Source organism: Rhinoraja longicauda, chromosome 24 (genome assembly GCF_053455715.1).
Source record: "Rhinoraja longicauda isolate Sanriku21f chromosome 24, sRhiLon1.1, whole genome shotgun sequence".
Taxonomy (NCBI): domain Eukaryota; kingdom Metazoa; phylum Chordata; class Chondrichthyes; order Rajiformes; family Arhynchobatidae; genus Rhinoraja; species Rhinoraja longicauda.
The window spans coordinates 9,378,101-9,399,905 of record NC_135976.1 but is presented as its reverse complement, the minus strand read 5'-3'; the positions used below and the strand labels follow the sequence as shown (position 1 = coordinate 9,399,905).

Here is a 21,805-nt window from a genome sequence, read left to right as displayed (position 1 = left end):
AAGGAGAGTCAGATGTTGTTTACCTGGATTTTCAGAAGGCCTTTGATAAGGTGCTGCAGGTGAGGCTACTAAAAAAATGAGAGCCCATTGTATCAGAGGGAAGATACTAGTGTGGATACCAGGTTCGCTGCATGGCAGAAGGCAAACAGTCACAATAAAGGAGGCATTTTCAGGATGGTTGCCAGTGACGAATGGTGTCCCACACGGGTCGATGCTGGGGCCGCTACTCCTCACATTGCATATCAATGATTTGGATGAGGGGGATTGAAGGCTTTGTGGCCAACTTTTCAGGTGGTACGAAGATTGGTGGGGGGGCAGGTGGTGTACAGAAAGCAGGGTTTCTGCAGAAGGTCTTGGACAGGTTGGGAGAGTGAGCAAAGTGGCAGCGTAGCAAAGTGTGGAGTCGTGCATTTTGGTGGCAGGAATAAAGGCACAGACTATTTTCTAAACAGGGAAATAATTCAGAAATCAGAGATGCGAAGGGACTTGGGAGTACTGGTACAGGATTCCCAAAGAGTTAATTTGCAAGTCGAATTGGTGGTAAGAAGGCAAATGCAATGCTAGCATTTATTTTGAGAGGAAGAGAATATAAAAACTGATGTAATGCTGAGGCTTTAAGGTCACTGGTCAGACCACATTTTGAGTATTGAGAGCAGTTTTGGCTCCAAAATGAGAGGAAAGATGTGCAGCTATTGGAGAGGGTCCAGGAGGTTTACAAGAATGATCACATGAACGATTGGGTTTAATGTATGATGAGCATTTGACCGCACTGGGCCTGTACTCACTGGAGTTTAGAAGGATGATGGGGGACCTCATTGAAACTTACTGAATAGTGAAAGGCCTGGATAGAGTGGATGTGGAGAGGACGTTTCCACTCGTGGAGAGTCTAGAACCAGAGGCCACAGCTTCAGGATAAAAGGATGTAACGTTAGAAAGGAGACAAGGAGGAATTTATTTAGTCAGGTGGTGGTGAATCTATGAAATTAATTGCCACAGACGACTGTGGTGGCCAAGTCAATGGATATCTTAAGGCGGAGATTGACAGATTCTTAATTAGTAAAGGTGTCAGGGGTTATGAGGAGAAGGCAAGGAGAATGGGGTTGATAGGGAAAGATCGATCAGCCATGATTGAATGGTAGAGTAGACTTGATGGACCTGGTAGCCTAATTCTGCTCCTATAACATGAATATATGAAACAACCAAGCAAATTCACATAAACTTAAACCAGAGTTGAGCAACCTTACAAACACTTCTGGGTGTGGTAGCAACTGTCAAGAACATTTGCCGTTTACTTTTTCATTTTCATTTGCCATAGCACAGTTTATCAGTGGGAAATTTCCCAAACGATGTCTACATTCGTGCAATGATTAAAATTTATTTATGGAGATTTTTCAATCTCATTGGTTTAAAATAAGGCCGTTCTTATTTACTCTCAGAACCACCAACTTTTACTCGCCACGTTTTCCCCGAAACGATACTTATTTATAGGCCGGAACTCAAACTGCATCCTTTGCTGAGGTTTGTGATCTTCTGCAACCCACATATAGCCACAGGTGCCTGGAGAACTCTGCCCACAGTGATTGTAGTCACTCTCAGCTTCCCAGATTCTGATCACGCAAGATTGATGTGGCTACTGATCGATGCTGCACCTCTCAGACTGCTGCTTTAGGGGTTGCATTAGGGGTTTCATCCAAACTCCATACCCATGGAACGTAGCCCACCTACTTTGCACTAAGCCCTCAGAAGCCCACATGTGGGCACAACCATTTTCCTGTATGGCAGATTCACCCAAAGTGTACGCACACACAGACGGCACTCTTTTTCTGCACTTTCTGCCAGGAATGTCTGGTGGTAGGCTTGGAGGGCCACTGTAACCCCCCTATAACAACCAATATGTCTCCTACAAGACACTAGTCTTTCCAAATTCATCGACCTCCAGGAGCACTTTTCCAAATTCCCCCCTATTCCTTCACAACACCAATCCCCAGCAGATCAATTCAATAGCCAACAATGTACAGAAAGTTGAACAGAAAAATAATATGGATTATTCTGTAGGTTGTTCAGTCATTTATGTATAAAAATTCTCTATCATCTGACCATGCAGACCTTGGGAGAAAATTGCTATGGGAGAGGTAGACTCAAGAGATTGCTTATATTTAATCTAAAGGTCAAAATAATTGAAGCCCGACTTGAGCAGTGCCTATCAGTACAATCTATATTAAATATTACCAGTATCATGTTTAGTTACAGTCCAATGTTTGGATGATCTATGCAATTCAAAGAGATGGAAATCATAAAGAATAAGACATTTATTTATCCGTGACCTTTGCTTTTCAGCAAAAACACTCAATGGTAAAAGGCCAACCATTTTGACCTCTTAGATCACCGCGCAATTTCTACGGCACGGTGGCGCAGCGGTAGAGTTGCTGCCTTACAGAAAAATGCAGCGCCGGAGACTCAGGTTCAATCCTGACTACGGGCGCCATCTGTACGGAGTTTGTACATTCTCCCCGTGATCTGCGTGGGTTTTCTCCAAGATCTTCGGTTTCCTCCCACACTCCAAAGACGTACAGGTATGTAGGTTAATTGGCTGGGCAAATGTTTTTAAAAAATTGTCCCGAGTGTGTGTAGGATAGTGTTAATGTGCGGGGATCGCTGGGCGGTGCGGACCCGGTGGGCCGAAGGGCCTGTTTCCGTGCTGTATCTCTAAATCTAAATCTAAATCTAAAATGAACATTATGGTATTTTGGCAAACATCAGGTGAGACTTCAGCAAGAAACCTCACGTGACTCTCTAGATTCACCTTCATGGGGCCACAAAACCAGCAATCACTACTGATGGGCAATTGGGAATAAGAGTAAGTTTACATTGGCAGAGTGAAGTTTCATACAAGAGGAATTATGACCTGCAGTTTTTTAGTATGTTCTACTGTGTTTTCATATGCCAGAACATCCAAGGAAGCTATCTTGTTATTTTGCAAAATTCTCTGTGAAGGAGATATTCTGTTCCCTCATTCAGCCAATGTTATTCTCATTTGCTTTCTAAGTAGAGAAAGGGAACATAACACAGTTGCAGATCACAGGTCCACTGACATCTACACTTTTTTAAAGTCTCTGAAGAGATGTGACTGCTATATGTAATTATTATTTTTAGTAACATGTTATATATTTTACATTTTATTTATTACAATTTTATATATTTTATTAATTTACTATATTTTTATTTATATGTTATATTTTAGTATATTTTCATTTTCCCACTTCCCCGTTTCTATGCATCAGAACTAAAAAATGTAGTAAAATGTTGGAACGATAACCTGTAATTCAATGGGTTTAAAAAAAAATGTAAAACACCCAATGCTAAATTTGGCATCAGAAATAACTATTTTTAAAAAGCAAAGAAATTGAGTGACAAAAATATTTAAAAATTGTGACTCAGAGGCTGAAGAAAAGGAAGCACTTGAGTGTAATCAAGAAGCAGACTCAAATGAATGGATGTGCGTCAGCATAGAAATAGACTAGAAAGGTGATCTAATGAAAGTAGAACTAATTTGATTAAATCTCAGCTGGGGGTCACTTGGATTTTGACACTGAAGCTTGTGGGTTCAAGTTCCACTCCAGAGATTTGAGCACAGTAATCTAGGTTAAGAGTGCAATGCTGGAACAAGCATGTAGTACTGCTGGAGATGCCATCCTTTGGATGAGATATTAAAATCAAGGCATACTCTGGTCACACAGAGGGACATAGAGATTTCTTGGCATTACTTCAAAAAGTAGCAAAGTTAATCCTTATGACCAGGCCGATGTTCATCCTCCAATAAACCTCGCAGAACATGGTCTGGTCTTTATTGCATTGCTATTTATGGGAACTTGCTCTGTGCATATTGGCTACCAAATTTCCTACATTACAACTGTAATGCCACTTTATGTATTTATTGATTGATAGGCATTTTGAGATGTTCTAACATAAACATGAAAGGCACTATACCCATTTTTAAGTGCAGAAAGTATAGATTGAGTTGACATCTACAGCACTGGATCATTTACAATGTTTGATTTAGAAATCTTTTGCCATGCCCTTGAATCTTTGGATGCATATTCCAATTTTCCTGTAGTATTTGTCACTGCATAGAAAGTAATTATACCAAAAATGCACATAGTACATTTCACCCAAACATTTTGATTTATGAAAACTTGAAAAAGAAATGTTTTACAGGAACATATCACTTTTGCAAGCCTAGAAATTACTATCTTTGAAAGGGCATTGAGAGGTTATGTAACCAGCCAAAACAATGACAGGTAATGTGGAAAAATACGATGCTTTTATCTTTTGTGCAGTAAGCTTGATGCATTGTTTTATAAAAACCTCAAAGTACAGCAAGAATTAAAGGAAAATGGAATGACGGCCTTCATTGCAAAGTCATTAGAGTACAAAACTAAGATTGTACTCCAATTATATCTAATGATTGAAAGTGCTTCACTGAAAGTTTTACAGGGCTTAAGTGACATCTCAACTAGAAGACTGGCTCCACTGAAGACAATAGACAATAGGTGCAGGAGGAGGCCATTCAGCCCCTCGAGCCAGCACCACCATTCAACGTGATCATGGCTGATCATTCTCAATCAGTACCCCGTTCCTGCCTTCTCCCCATACCCCCCGACTCCACTATCCTTAAGAGCTTTATCTAGAACTTCAATAGAGGTAGGAAATGGAGGTTGTGATGAGGGATAAAGGGAATGGTTTCCGTTTTCCCAGAACTTGGTTGGAGGAGATTTACACACATCCAGTTTTGGACATTAGACAGACATTCTTACAATTTAAAGAGAAGGGTCCAGATGGCCAGTATTGAGATGGATTGGGGTGTGATCAGTGAAAACTGTTGACCCATCTTCAAAAGACATTGTTGTGCAGTATCTAGTAAATGAGAACCAGGAGTTGGGTAACAGATTTGTTAAGCTAAATCCTTGGGAGACAAATTACCCAAAACACAGGTATCAGAAGAGAGCCATATCTGATGATTCTCTACGATTGGATAGGCAAGAGAAAAATCAGGTAAATACAGTCCCACCAAGCTTGGATGTTGACCATGAATTCACCATGCCAAGTCTGCACATGGAACGAGGAGGCATGGATACCAACATCACAGAATATCACGTAGTATAAGAAAATAACTGCAGATGCTGGTACAAATCGAAGGTATTTATTCACAAAATGCTGGAGTAACTCAGCAGGTCAGGCAGCATCTCGGGAGAGAAGGAATGGGTGACGTTTCGGGTCGAGACCCTTCTTCAGACTGCTGAGAATATCACAATGCCTTTTAAAGAAAGATTTGCAGTTATAAGATGCATTTCAGGGTGTTCCAAAATGCAGTACTTCAGAAGTGTGATCATTATTGCAACATAGGAAATGAGGCAGTCAACTTATCCATAGCTAATTCCCACAAGCAGCAATTTGAGAATCACCAGAGAATAAGTTTATTTCTTTAAAATAATGTTGAGTGGCAGCTAAGCATGGGCTGAGAAAATATTATAATGCATTTTATGTATGTTGGAATAACACAAGTTAACTAACAGCAATAGTGTTCACACATAATGCATGATGGTTCTTTGATTGCAGCAGTTCAGGCCAATATATGAAACTTGAACATTTTCTCTTCCACCTGATTACATGCAGCTGATGAGAGGTTCAGTGGACACCACAGCTGACCAGTATTCAATGACACTAGTGTCCTCTGGAGAGGGCTCAGCTATTACTTCATTCTGGTTGAATGTGTGGACCAATTGCAGAATATCTGGTTGAATGAACTCCTTAAGGAAACCAGCTTGGCTCTAAAAATGAGCAGGAAAGCAGTAAAAACCTTTTTTACACTGAAACAAAATTAAACGAATTGGAAGATGTTCTTCTACTGGAACCACAATGAGTGACCATAGACAAACTGGAACGGTGAGAAAACTACTGCACGCTGCGCTACCAAAGACTAAATAGCAAACTCTTGAACTTACTACACTTGAACTGAATAATTTTGCTAAGACTTTTTCCTCTGTCTGAACTGAAATGGGTTAAATTAATGGAATCTCGTGATAAGGCAATTCAGTGGGGTATCAATATTTACCAGTGATCACTCACCTATTAACCAGTTATGAAAATGAAGTTTTAGGAAAAATAATTAGTGAGGAATATATGCCCCATTGAATTTAGTAAAGTCTCTTATTGTTTGGGCAGTACACTCTTCAAACATGTGTTACGTGCAACAACACACTATCACAAAGCACAGAAAAGCACCCTACAGCCCAACATGTCTGTGTCAACTATTTTACCCATCTACATGGGCCATTTTCCCACTTTAGGTCTATGTCATTCTATACCTTACTTATTCATGACTCTTAATCTTAGTTATTGTAACTACCTCCACAATGTCCTCTGGCAGTAAATTCCAGATACCAACCATTCTCCATGTAAAAAAAAACTTTTCCCTCAAAGTTCCTTTCAAACTCCTTTCTCTTATTTGAAACCCCCGAACTCTTATTTTTGATGCCCCTACCATGGGAGAAAGACTCAGACAGTCAACCCTATCTATGCTTGCATAATTTTACATACCACCAACAGATGCCCCTCAACCTCCTTGGCTCCAGGGAAAACAATCTCAGCTGATCCAATTTGCTCCCATAACTAAAGCCCTCCACTCCAGGTAACATCTTGGTGAATCGCTTCTATACTCTTCCCAGCACAACAACATCCTTCCTAATAGTGCGGCAATCAGTGTGGTGTAACCAGTACTTTTTGTAAAGTTGCACCATAAAGCCCAACGTTTATAATCAATGCCCTGATCTATGATGGCAAATGTGCCCGATGGTTTCTTCACCACCGTGTTTCCACTTTAAGGGAACTATGGACAATAGACAATAGACAATAGGTGCAGGAGTAGGCCATTCGGCCCTTCGAGCCAGCACCACCACTCAATGTGATCATGGCTGATCATTCTCAATTGGTACCCCGTTCCTGCCTTCTCCCCATACCACATGAACCCTAAGGTCCCTCCGATGATCATTTCTTAATGCCTTTCCAGATAAGATCATAAGTGATAGGAGCAGAATTAGGCCACTTGGCCCATCGTCTACTCCGCCATTCAATCATGGCTGATCTATCTCTCCCTCTTAACCCCATTCTCCTGCCTTCTCCCCACAACCCCTAACACCCTTACTAATCAAGAATATATCTATCTATCTATGCCTTACAAATATCCATTGACTTGGCCTCTACAACCTTCTGTGGCAAAGAATTCCACAGATTCACCACCTTGCGACTAAAGAAATTCCTTCTCATCTCCTTCCGAAAGGAACGTCTGAGGAACATCCACATCCACTCTATCCAAGCCATTCACTCTTCGGTAACTTTCAATCAGGTCATCTTTCTAAACTCCTGTGAGTAGAGGGCCAGCACCATCCACGCTTATCATATGTTAACCCACTCATTCTTGGGATCATTCTCATAAACCTCCTCTGGGTCCTCTCCAGCACCAGCACATCCTTCCTGAGATATGGGGCCTAAAATTGCTCACCGGCATCAGTAGTTCCTTGTCTCTTCAATATCCTTTGTTATGTATAATCTTACCATATTTGCCTTTCACCCTTCGGACCTTGAACTCCTACTAAATCTCTTTTATAAGACTTGCACTCATCAAAGCACTATTGGCTTGCAATTTTCTGCTCCCAGTCTATTTACACCAAGTGCTCTCTTAAGCTATTGAAAGTTGCTTCCCCCCCCAATTCTAGACCCTAAGTCTTATCCCTTTCCATAGCTACAGCTGACCCCCACATAACAGTTGTTTGGATAATGAAAATTCGTGACCAGTCATATTTGACCTCTGACTCTAAACAAAGATTGTCAGCGTAACATATAAAAATTTCACTTGATAAACTTTGACATATACAAGTCCCATATACAGTACAAAACAATATACCTGTAATGCTTTCAGAATTAGAAGAGATATATTCCACAATTTTTCACATTTGTGGTCACACACGTGACTAAGAATGGCCCATCATTACTTTCCAACTCTTACACTCAATGCCCCGAACAAGGAAGGCAAGCATACCACATACCTTCTTTACTACTCTGTCTACTTTTGTTATCACTTTCAGGCAGTTGTGGACTTGGACCCCAAGATCCCTCAGTACATCAATGTCATGAAGGGTCTTGCCATTAATGTCGGCCAAGAAGTACTTTGTCAAAATGCAACTGTTACTTTGTAAACCTTTGTAAACCTGTTTTCTTATTGCTAATCTAAAAATTACAAATTTGTCAACTTTGAAACTCAGTGGCTACTGTATCCCAGATATCAATTGTGGACCAATTAAATTCTGGTCAGTTCTCAACATTTCTTTCACCAGGCTACTGAATTCAAGATTCATAACAATTACATTGTAGACAAGAATTCCCAATGGTTTCTTTGAACACAAATAATAGGTCTATTTACTAGGTCAAAGATATATTGAAGCTGAAAGTCCTAATGTCATTAAAACATCAACGTCACAAAAATAGCTAGATCTAAATACATTCTTTTTTACTGCCCAGCAATGTGAAAAGCAAGCAAAAAATATTATAAAGTGTACTGACTTACAACATCTCAATGTGTACAAATCAGAAAACAAAGCTGGGCACAATTCACAATTTTCTTCACAGCCGGATTTTTCCCCAAGCCACCTTCTTCAGAGAAATCATACCTGATACATGATGGTTCAACCTTCAGCTCAATATTGTCACCTGAAGGTTGAACCAATCATTTTGATGTGCATGACATTTATGCAAAACAAAATCCAAAAGTTATCAAATTTCACCCAATGACGTTTAAAACATGTTGTTGATAAAGGTTGACGATAAAGAAAACTATACAGACAAAAGTGAGCAATAAAAAAAGGATTGAAAATATTCAGCAGGTCAGGTAGTATTTCCAGGGAGTGGAACAGAGTTAATTCATCAGGACAATGAAACAAGGAAAAGTTAAAAAATAAATAGATTTAGGTTGCAGAACAAGGATTGGGGGGGGGGGGGGGGGGGACAGAATAGCATTAATTTGGAAGATCTTTGACAGTGTAGACAGATTAAATGACAGAGTAAGAAATATTATAAGACTTTAGTTACTATCTATAAAACAATCTTTTTTTTAAAGCTATGTTGACCAGTTTGCCAGAAATAGCAAGTAGAAATATGCTGTGCACAGATAAAAGCCTGGTTAATATATATAAAAGTAGTGCTCAACTAGATTGTAATCTCTTAACTTTCTCATTGGGTAAACTGCCTCTGCTAGAATTTGTAATGCAAACATGAATAATGCAGAATGTTCCACCATTTCCTTTTTGAGGGCACAGCCTTGTGCCAGATATGATTTTATCGACACTGCCCGACTCTGGCATCTGTCCTAAGTGGCCAATCACCACACTAGTGGCAAATGAATCAGGCACAAGGTGCAAGTCTATTCTCATCTAACAAACCAACAGCAACTTTAACTCTTCACAAGATAAAAAGTCCCAAGGCACTTCAAGAACATAGACTCAGTCATATCATTTTCCACCACTGAGCAGTGATCAGGTGGAACTCTTGTCTGGCTCCTTCCGCTGTCCAGACATTAATAGAAGACAACCCTTGTCTAAATGAAACTGTCTAATGCAAAACAAAGACACAAAGCGCTGGAATAACACAGCGTGTTTGGCAGCATCTCTGGAGAACATGTATAGATGATGTACCAGGTCAGGACCCTTCTTTTGACTGATTGTGGTGGGGAGGGGAAAGGGGGATTGGGAGAGAAAGCTAGAAGAGAGGAGGGGCAGAACAAGTGCTGGTGAGTAATAGGTGGATACAGGTGAGGGGGTGGTTGATTGGCAGATGGCTCAAAGTCCAGAGATGAAAAGATAAAGATGTGAAATAAGGTTAGAAAAAATTGTGAATTCTGAATCCAGAGGAAGGAATATAGGAGAAAGAAGGGGAAGGGGAGAAATTAGTACAAATCTAGGTGGGGCACAGGACAGAGAGGGGGTTCTTTGTGGGACATAGTTACCAAAAACTGGAGAATTACATGTTCAAACCGCTGGGTCGTAAGCTACCCAAGCAGAATATGAGGTGCTGTTCCTCCAATTTGCATGTGGCCACACTCTGGCAATGGAGGAGATCCCGGACAGAGAGGTCAGTATGTGGATGGGAAGAGGAGTTAATATGGGTTAGCAACCAGAAGATCCAGCAGGCCTTGGTGGATCAAAGACGGGTTTTGTGAAATGGTTGCCGAGTCTACGCTTGGTCTCGTCGATGTAAAGGAGAGCACATTGGGAATAACGAATGCAGTCGCAGTCCAATGCAGTCACAATCAGCTGTCTGGATTCAGTTCCAGTCCAGGAAATACAATTACAAACAACAGCCACTGGAACAAGCTGTTTTTCACCTAAAAATGTTTCAAACTTTGTAAGGATTGTTGCCAGTTCTAGTATAAGTGGTTCGAGGTCAGGAATCTGTCCAAGGCAACATTTTAATAGCTGAATAATTAAGCAGCAACTTTCTGCAAATTTAAAATCAATTTTTCAGCAGTAATTGTGAGATATAGAACATAGAACAGTACAGCACAGAAACAGGCCCTTCGGCCCACAATGTCTGTGCTAAACAGGATACCAAGTTAAGCTGATCTCATCTGTCATCATGTGATTCATATCCTTCCATTCTTGTGTATTCATGTGCCTATCTAAAAGCCTTTCAAGCACCAGTATAATATCAGCTTCCACCGCCACCCCTGGCAGCACGTTCCAGGCACTCACTATTTTTAAAAAAAGTCTTGCACTGCACAATTCCTTTAAACTTTTCCCTCAAATGCCTCTCAGTATTTGAATTTTTTGCCCTAAGATAAAGGTTCTGACAGTCTGCCCTATCTGTGCTTCACGTAATTTGATATACTTTTATCAGGTCACCACTCGGCTTCCAGCACTCCAGAGAAAACAATCCAAGTTTGTCCATCCTCTCCTTATAATCGCCTTCAAATCCAGGTACCATTCTAGTGAACCTCTTCTGCATAATCACCAAAGATTCACATCTTTCATGTGATGGCCCAACCAGAACTGTTTACAATACTCCAACTGAGGCCTTAACCAATAAAGCTGCAAAATGACTTCCTGACTCTTTTACTCAATGCCATGACTGATAATGGCAAGCATACCATACATATTCTTCATCACTCTATCTGCTTGTGTTGCCACATTTGTACGGACTTCCATTCACCCAGATCAATTTTCTTCAGAAAAAAAACATTTGTGCAATAGAAATAAGTGGTAGGGTCATTGCTGATATTCAGATTATTTTAAAAAGTAATTATTTCTTTAAATTTCCATTCAAAAAGACAGACAATGGTTCATTCAGTTTGTGCAAAAATTGCACTTTAATGTGAGCCATGAATTCTCAGAGGTTTCATGGTAGGTTTGGTGGCCCCAAATAAGGAGCTCAGTAACCTCAGTGTCAAAAGCAACAGACTGTGAAAAAACCCTCTGCAACATTGTTTTTACAAAATTGATAGTGTTTATCCATTTTGAAGTTATCAAGGCCTTATTTACACTAATTATCAACTACCGAATACATAGACTATTACTGCAATAAATTCTGATGCCAACAGCTACATACTTAAGGGGATGCTTGCTATAGGGTGGAGTTGCCCAATTATAAGGGATGATCAGTCAGAAAATGTCGCTACCACTCTGACATACACTCATTTTGAAGCCAGGGCAAGTTAAATGCTGCGATGAGAATGTGTTATTGCTTTGACAAACACTCAAAGTTTTGTGACACAGAAAACAGTCAGAGTCATTCACTGTAGAAATAGGCCCTTTAGCCCAAGTTGATGTTTGTCTGAGCTAGTCCCAGATGCCTGTATTTAACCAATATCCCTCTAAACCTTTCCTATCCATGTACCTGTCTTTTAAGCATTGTAATTGTACCCACCTCTATAGCTTCCTACAGCAGCTCATTCCAACTACTCATCACTCTGTGCGAAAAAGTTGCTCCTCAGGTTCCCTGTAACTCTTTCCCCACTCATCTATACCCTTCAGAGTTAGACTCCTCAACCCCCAAGAAAATGACAGAGCATCCACCTTGTACATGCACATCGTAATTTAATATACCGCTACAAAGGTTACCGGTACAAAAGTCACCACTCAACTGCCTACGTTCTATTGAAAGCAGCATCAGCCCAGAGCTTAATAACTTGCTTTACCTTATAATTTAAGCCCTCGAGTAATGGTAACAATGTCATGAGACTTCTCTGCACACTTTCCAGCCTTCCTCTCGCTGGGCAACCAGAACACCACACAGTATTCCAAGTGTGGTCTCAACAACGACTTGTACATAGAAAGATAGAAAATAGGTGCAGGAGTAGGCCATTCGGCCCTTTGAGCCAGCACCGCCATACAATATGATCATGGCTGATCATCTAAAATCAGTTCCCCGTTCCTGCTTTTTCCCCATATCCTTTTAGCCCTAAGAGCTAAATTTTAACTCTCACACAGTCGGGTACAGTCGTAACGTCACATTGTAATTCCTGTACTCAATATCCTGACCAATGAAGACAAGCGTGCCACATGCCTTCTTCACCATCCTGTCGACCTGCATCGCCTCTTTCAGGGAACTATGTACCTGTACCCCACAGTCTCGGTTCTACAATCCCCTCCAGAGTTCTACCATTTACTGGATATCTGGAATTTTTACTAATTTCAGAATATTATGGCCGCCAGGCAGTACATTGTCCAAAGCCTGGTAACTCTGGGAATTTGGCACTGATCACTGCTACGAGAATGGGTGGAGATAATTGGATTGCTCCAAAAATGCAGTTGCTAACTTGATAGGTTAAATAGCTTCCTTCCACGTCTCACATGAAATATAGAATAGAAAATGCAATGGTTATGGCCCCTGGGATGCTGAGGTCCTATTAAGACACTACACTCCAATGAGTAGAACCATGTTAAACTGAATCACTACTTTTCTTTTTCGGAAGTCTGGACTAAATGCAGCAGAATTAATCCTACCTTTACAGTTTGAAAACTTAACTGGTCCACCAAAAATCATAAATTAAAAGCAGATATTGGCATAAAAGGTTTTGAAATAAAAAATAACTGGTTAACTAATGTGCTTTATAGAAATAAAATAGCATGCTTTTATTATGTAATTATAAGGAACCATGCTTTTATTATTTTCTTTACTTCACCTTGTTTGATTGAATTGAAAGATACATCAAGGACACAGGCCTTTCGGCCCATCGAGTCTACAACAACTATTGATCACATGTTCACGTTAGTTCAACAATTATTGATCACAACTATTGATCAACAACTATTGATCTATTGATCAAACTATTGATCAAACTATTGATCTATTGATCAAACTATTGATCTATTGATCAATTGATCAAACTATTGATCTATTGATCAATTATTGATCAACTATTGATCTATTGATTCAACTATTGAACTATTGATCAACAACTATTGATCAACAACTATTGATCACACGTCAGGATCAAACCCGTGTCTCTGGCGCTGTAAGGCAGTAACTTTACCAGCTACACCACTGTGCTGACCATACGGAATCCCGAGGACCGAAGATGGTTTGCTGCCACTCTGGTCCTCTGGGTTCTGAGTGACAGTGTGGCAACTACAGATTCTCTTACAGCTGAGGTAGGAATTGGTTGGTGGGCAGTTGTGAAATCGTGCACTTCTTGTGCCTTCGTGTGCCTCTTTTGCACAGACTCAACACCACCCCAAATACTGTCTCTACGTTTTATAATCATAGGCCAGGAATTTCCAAGAGGAAGTTGGCATGCTGCAACATTCAAGGAGGTTTAGAGCATACTTTGTATTGATTCTTCTTGGTGTCTGGTATTCTCCTCCCACAAAGAAATTTGGAATAGTGTGAGCCTTAGACAGCCTTTCTCAACCTCACTAATGCCTTTGACTCCATCAATCAATGGGTAATGTACAATATTTTCCTCAAATTTCAACCTGAAAATGTCCACCATCTTCCATAACTTCACGGTAGAATTCCAGCCATGGTCCCAAGAAGAGGTCTACAACTTTAGTGATCATGAGCATCAAACAAAAACTGCATAATTATTTTGTTAGACCTCTTCAGTCTTTCCTGCTATAATGATTTGCATATTCTCCAACAAACTTCCCACAGAATTGCAGTTAACCTTCATAATGATCTACAGTTTCTTGTATCATCTGCCCATTCATATCACAGATGCTGCCTGGCCTGATTTTCTCCAGTACTTTGTTTCTTCCTCAACATTCCAGCATTGAAGAATTCCCCATTAATTCTGAAGATTAAGATGGAAATACCTACTCTTCTAGCAGTAATCAGTGCCAAATTTCCAGTTACCAGACATTGTACAATGTACCTCCTGATGGCCACAATATTCCAAAGTCTGTACAATACCAGATTTCCACATTGTAATGTTATGTTCCTGTCTTAATCTTCAAAACCAATGGAAAGCTGTTCAACCCATCCTTTAATGACTTGCCCTGTCTCTGCAAGTCCTATTCCACTGAATGAACCAGACCCTGAACTGTCTTCTAAATAGACCTAAAATGCTTTGAGATGTATTAAACTATTCTCCATAATGATTTTGCAAGTGCACGTGTGGAGATCTGTCCTTTTTCTTTGCTTCAGCCACTAGACTCCGCATGGGCTTTGCAGCATTGTGTGCTAGGTAACCGTAGTGATTCCAATTATTCTTATTAGTTTCCAGATCTGGAACCCTGAAAGTAACATTTTATTGGCTACATTGCTCAGCCTACAATATGGCAAGTTTATAGAATTACAAAATGGAAATGCATTTAGATAGAACCACTCACAACCTCAGGTGATCCTAAAGAACTTCACTGTCACCGACTTGCAAAAGTCTAGCAACCTGTTGTAATGTGGGAAGCACTGAGCCAAATGTGCACAGTATGATTTCACAAACAGCAGTGTGATAAAGATCTGATAATCTGCAGTTGTGATGTACCATGAACAGTACCATGAAATCAATTAAGTCCACCCAAGAAGATTTATTGTTTCAATGGGTAAAACTTTCTGAGACTGCATTTGGGAAGAGTTTAGATTTTTTTTGTGCTCAATTCTCTGGAATCTGACTGGAACCTTTAATTTTCTAATTCAAATCAATGTTATTATAGAGCCAAGTTGGCATATACAAGAACTTCGAGTTTTATTTTCTAACCCTAGCTATATATGTCAATTACTATAATTTATTTTGCACTATGAATAGTTCTGCACTGAATGGAATACATTCCTACTAAACCACAATGACACCCATGCAGAAAATATAGCATTTTGCAATACAGTACTTAGAGCTTTTTACACTATTTTCCTCCATTTTGCTTACACTGAACCCATCTTCAAAACCACATTGTCATACCATTGCATCTGTTCTAGAGGCCTATAAAGACTGTACCAACAAGCATTTTAGTCATTCTGCCATCTCCATTATTACTCCAAATGTGTTCACATGCCGAGATGGAATGGTTCCAACAATAATTGAGAAACTCGGTCCCTTTTAAAATAAAGTAGACCACTTGATTTGAACCAAATCCACAACCCTCAATAATCACTGCCTTCATCTCCTGAGTGATGTGGCTACAGTTTTATGCCTTCAGAATGCACTGAAACACCCTTTCAAGGATTCTTCAACAGCATTTCACAAATTTGTGACCATCTTTCCATCTGGAATTTCATCACAATTTCATCACCTACAAATTTCATTTCAAGTTTAGTTTACTTTAGAGATACAGCATGGAAACAGGGCCTCTGGCCATCCAGTACACAGTAACCATTGATCACCTGTTCATACTATCCCATTTTCTCATCCACTCTGTACACACTAGGGGCAATTTACAGAAGCCAATTAATCTACAAACCTGTAATTCTTTGGGATATAGAAGGAAACCAGAGCACCCGAGGGAAATCCACACAGTCACAGGGAGAACACGCACACTCCACACAGACAGCACCCAAGGTCAGGATCGAATATGGGTCTCTGGCATTGTGAAACAGCAGCTCTACCAGTTGTGCCACTTGTATGAGCCTCAAATTAGCAAAGAAAGCCTGGGCAAGTGACATTAAAACAACCATTGCATACCACTCAATTTAACTGCATATGCCTCGCCACCTCTGTAAGCAGACACAAAATCCTGGAGTAACTCAGCAGAACAGGCAGCATCTCTGGAGAGAAGGAATGGGTGATGTTTCGGGTTGAGACCCTTCTTCAGACTGATGTCAGGGAGTGGGCGGGACAGAAATAAAATGTAGTTGGGGACAGTAAGACTGGTGGGAGAACTGGGAAGGATGAGTGGATGGAGAGAGAGGGAAAGCAAGGGCTATTTGAAGTTAGAGAAGTCAATGTTCATACCGCTGGGGTGTATGCTACCCAAGTAAAATATGAGGTGCTGTTCCACCAATTTGCGCTGGGCCTCACTCTGACACTGGAGGAGGCCCAGGACAGAAAGGTCAGATTGGGAATGGGAGGGGGTGTTAAAGTTATGAGCAACCGGGAGATCAGGTATGTTAAGGCAGACTGAGCGGAGGTGTTCAGCGAAACGATCGCTGAGCCTGTGCTTGGTCTCGCCGATGTACAGGATATATATTCTCCCCCCCCCCCCCCTCATTTCATTTGTAGCGATTTCCCGGACAATGCATATTAGTAGAGGCAGATTCTCTACAATGGCACATGATCTCAGCCAGTGTGACATTTGGATGGTTCAAATAGTTGTGGTACTATTGAGCCAGAGGATAACAATTCATTCTCCCCAAGGGGCCTCTGCAAGTTTCAGTGGGTGGCAAGTGGTTTAGTATTTGCCACGATGATCTCCTTGGTGAAAAGGATCGTGACCATTTTGTTTAAACAAGGTAGCGTAAAACTAGATGAGGCCACGAGATGTCATCTTAAAAAGTAGCATCATCGGCAAAGTAGAGGAGTTATGTCAAGGAAATAAAAATCACATTTTCAGATATATTTGGAGCTTTTGCATACTTTTAAGTAACAAATGCAAAGGACACCTGCTGAGATTAGCGGTCACAACTAAGAGCTTCATATCTTAGCAGTTGCACGAGCAGTTAAACAAAGAATTCTGGAAGAAAGAGACACAAGGCACTGCCGATGCTTGAATCTTGAGCAGCAAACAAATTGCTGTAGGATCTCAGTAGACCAGGCAGCACCTGTGGTGTGAAATGAATGAAGGGTCTTGATCCAAAATGGCATTTGTCTTTTTTTCTCCGCAGATGCTGCCTGGCCTACTGAGTTCCTCCAGCACTTTGTTTCTTTACTGAACAATTCTGCAAATTGCTGTCAGTTATGTTCTGTTGTTGCGACATTTGCAGATCTCAGTACAGGTCATTTAGCCCTGTATTCACTTCAATTATAAAAGAGATACCCAGCTATTGATCCATAGCCCAGCAGGTCACAGCTCAGGTATACATCCAACGTAATGTGTAAATGTCTTGAGGGTTTATTTGACCTCCAACAACGCTTCAGTCAGCAGGTTTCAGGCTTCATCCAAAAAAATATTGCTCTGTTTATTCTGCCAATTACTTCCATTTTTTGCCCTCTTCTTTTCAGGCCAAGAGAAATAGCAACAATTTTCCAGTTTCTGCAAATTCTTCATAAATCTTCTCCACATTCTCTATACAATCACACCTTTCCTGTAATTTGGTGATGGGAACTACACATAATATTCCACGCCGAAAAGTACCAGGTGTCTACCGCCTTCTCAAATCAATGGCCAATTTATGCAACATCTGCAAACTGTTTGATCATTCTTCCTGCATTTTTAGTTTAGTTTAATTTATTGTCATATGTACTGAGGTACAGAGAAAGCTTTTTTTGTTGCATGCTGTCCAGGCCGCAGACAGACCATACACGATTACAATTGAGCCACCCACAGTGTACAGATACAGGATAAAGGGAATAATGTTAAAGTACAAGATAATGTCCAGTAAAGTCCGATTAAAGGTAGGCCAAGGGTCTCACATTTTATTTTTTTGTTTTTAGTCCAAATCATTAATAAATGAAATCCAGGCTAGCAAATACTGATCTAATGGAATCCCATAAGTATAAGCCATCCAGTCACAGAAAGATCTGCCAACCATTACCTCAGCTCTTGCCATTTCCCCTTGATTCCATCAGCCTTTACTTTTATGACCAGCCTGCCATGCAATCAACAACATTATATGACATTCAGTATTTCATAAAATATTCTCTGTAAAACTAAAATGTAACTAAGTTTATAAAAGCATTCTAAAGTGATAAGTACTATTGAATAAGTTCCCTGCTTGTGGAAAGAAAAGGCTCTCTGTTGCCCAATCTGGTTGTGACATCACTGTTTCTGACCTACAGTGATGATGATGATGCCAAGTTCAAAACCACATTGGAAAAAAGAATACTTGAGGGTGTCCTAAAGCTTTGTGGATAGCCTTGACTCCTAATGTCAGCAACACATATAGTCCCTTCACCACTGACCACAAAATCTAGGCCAAGATCTTGACTCAATGATATTTCATTGCAAATTGTTAGCTAAGAGTTGACCATGTGAACAGTAGCACTCTGTCAGACAGCTGTGGGCTCAAACCTTACTCTTGAAACATAAGCACATAATCCAGGCTGACAATTCAGGGACAGATTACTTTGCTATTCTTTCCAATGTTGCCTTGTTATGTAAGAAGTCAAATCATAGCTCTTTATTTCTGAAATTGACATAAAAGATCCTGTTGTCATGTTTCAATCAGTTTTGACCAACATTTACCTCTCAACTGAGATTAAAAATAAATTGACTATTTTATTGTCCCACTATTGTCCCCGTGAGCTTTCAGTGCACACAGCTACATAACAACAATTACTGGAGCTCAAAGGTACTTACAGTATTTAGTTTTGAAGTGTAAACGAGTATTCAGAGTTCAGAGGTTGTGGAAAGGACTCTACCACATGTTCTTTGAAAGATAGTTTATTTTATCCACCTCAGACCGAGGCTTAATAACATGCTTCTGAACACCACACAAGGATCAGTCATTTGCCATATCTTCAGGCTGCATTCTGTCCAAACATCCTAAATTGTCTGATCCCTGCTCTCAGACTCCTAGTGAATTTTAGCAACTGTTTACAATGGCAAACTTTGCCTCACATAACACGTACATCAGACTTCTACAGTACTGATGTGTTAAAAAATACCTTGGAGCCACAAAGAAGTGCAGACGCTGAAATTTTGAGCAAAACATGAAATGTTAGAGTAAGTCAAACAGATCAGGCAGCATCTGTGGAGGTAATGGATATCAGGTCTGGTCCTTCAGTCTGTTTGTAGTTGGGGGGGGGGGGGGGGGGGCTGGAAAAGAGTAATGGGGGCTGGCCAAAGCCTGGCAAGTGATAGGTGGATACAGGCGGGGAGTGAGGGTTGATTGGCAGATAGGTGGAGTAAATGCTCGAATTAAGACAGACAAAAGGATGTCAGATGAGTAGAAAAGAGTGAAATGTAAAACCAGAGGAACGGATATGGCGAGGGGAGAGGGGCGGCATATTGCCTACCCTTTCCCCCATTATCTCGTCTGCCCGCTGAGTTACACCAGCACTTTGTGTCTTGTTTAAAAATACTTTTGCTGAACAAAGAAGCTAAACGCGGTATCGTCTTTATAAGGATTCATTCTGAAGCTGAATATTATTTATTTCTGGTTGCACATTACTTGGGAGATTAGTCAAAACCAAACTTTAGTTGAAATCGCTGACAACGGAGACATACAAATGTTGGTGATTCTACAAGCCTTTAGAAGGTCTATGCTTTATAGCATCCATGCCACAACCCGTCCCTCCACTCTGATCACGCACACATTATTCTAAACCATGAACGGTGTAGTATGCACCAACTAGTTCATTTGAACTATCTTTGAAACTAAGTTGCTTTGGCAAATGCCAGTCAAATAGCATTTCGGCTCTGATGTAGTATCGTTCAAACGTTATTCGGCATTAGAACTCAAACCTGCATACAGAGAAGAGGCACGGTCAACTTTTCCTCCAACCATTTAGATCAAGTGTCCAATAATCTAAATTAAAACTAGCGGTGCCTGTAGGAAGGAACTGCAGATGCTGGTTTGCATCGAAGTTAGACAAAATCATTCTGAAGAAAGGTCTCGACCCGAAACGTCACCCATTCCTTCAAGAGAGATGCTGCCTGTCCCGCTGAGTTACCCCAGCATTTTATGTCTACTCGAGGTGTCTGATACTTCAAAGGTGATCAACATTGCAGGTTTCATCAAACCTTGCAACAATCACTTTTGGTTTACACGTTGCATTAACTTTTAAAGCCACGCGGTCACGATGATGCTTCTGAAAATATAAATATAAATTAAATTCATTTAGCAACCGGTGCATAGACAGGTTGGTACTGCGTTATTTGCCATTGCAGGGGACATTGGTTTTGGAGACAGTGACTCACGACTGCCTCTGCGCTAAACACAAGAACTCTCTAACCGCTTCTGCCTCGGCAATGCTGTACATTTCCTGTGTCTGCGTCTCTCACACAATTTTTTAAAAAAAGTCTGGTGGCAATGGCATATTTAAATTGTGGCTTTTCATATAAAATGGCTCCAAGTCGCAGCTTGAAGCTGGGTACAAATGACAAGTGATGATATCTACTCCACTAAGCCAAGGCAAGCCCAAGGCAAAATAGCCACGAGGGAAGCACTAAATGGCAAACATTGCCTCGCATAATACGTACATCAGACTTCTACAATATTGATGTGTTAAAAACACTTTGGAGCCACAAAGAAGTGCAGACGCTGAAATTTTGAGCAAAGCACGAAATGTTGGAGTGTTGAAATGTTGGAGTAACTACAAACAGACACTTCCTGGCACTAAACTGCGAATACAAACTAAAAGCCAAACAATCAAACACAGGTTAACTCAAAACAAGTCACTTCATCGGCTCTATCACAAGTCGAAAGACTTCCTGTCACTTAAACTCCATTACAAACGTCCTGGTTTGCTGTTTTGTGCGGCAAGACTTGTACTTGGGCTGCCACATCCTCCCTCCCTCCCTCCCTCGGCCAACCCGCTCTTATTGCCCTTGCCCTTCCCATGCCAACACAAGAGACCAACGCCAGCTCCTTGTTGCCCTTCCCATGCCAACACAAGAGACCAACGCCAGCTCCTTGTTGCCCTTCCCATGCCAACACATGAGACCAACGCCAGCTCCTTGCAGCCACTCCCCGTCCCCCGTCCACAAACCCCCTCTCCCCGAACCCCGGCCGGCCGGCCGCCTTTACCTTCAGCTGGGACTTGGACACTTTGCCGCTCTTCTCCACGTCCAGCGCTGTGAACGCGTACCAGATGGACTTCAGCAACTCGCCCCGCAGCTCCATCACTGCCGCTGCACCAAGTCCCGGGGCGCGGGCACGGCTCAGCCCAGCACAGCACAGCCCACTGCTGCTGCTGACGTCGCGGGCGTCCCGGGACAGCGCGCGTGCACGAGCCCCGGAGCGTGCACGCGCGGCCAAGTCCCGGAGCGTGCACGCGCGGCCAAGTCCCGGAGCGTGCACGCGCGGACACCCCTTGGGGAATCAGCATCAATCCTCATTTCTGGTACTTCCCCCATCCACTTTACTCAACTATGCTGCCTGAACTATGCTGCCTGAACTATGCCTATACTCCAGCATTTTGTGAATTTTCTTATATTTCTCAAGCAACTACTGGCCCCTCTTGGTTTTTGCTTTCAACGCAGAGAGGAAATACGGTCACTGCATGCCT

The 21,805-nt window shown here is 41.2% G+C and overlaps 1 protein-coding gene across 1 annotated transcript in view; it reads right to left on the bottom strand.

Annotated features, from left to right (window-relative positions):
• Positions 1-21,505, bottom strand: part of LOC144605413 (differentially expressed in FDCP 6 homolog) — a 106,355-nt gene extending 84,850 nt beyond the window's left edge. Inside the window, exon 1 of the mRNA XM_078420634.1 lies at positions 21,325-21,505. Within this exon, the coding sequence (XP_078276760.1) occupies positions 21,325-21,420 (96 nt within the window). The 5' untranslated portion in view covers positions 21,421-21,505. The remainder of the gene's footprint in view (positions 1-21,324) is intronic.
• Between the last annotated feature and the right edge of the window lie 300 nt (positions 21,506-21,805).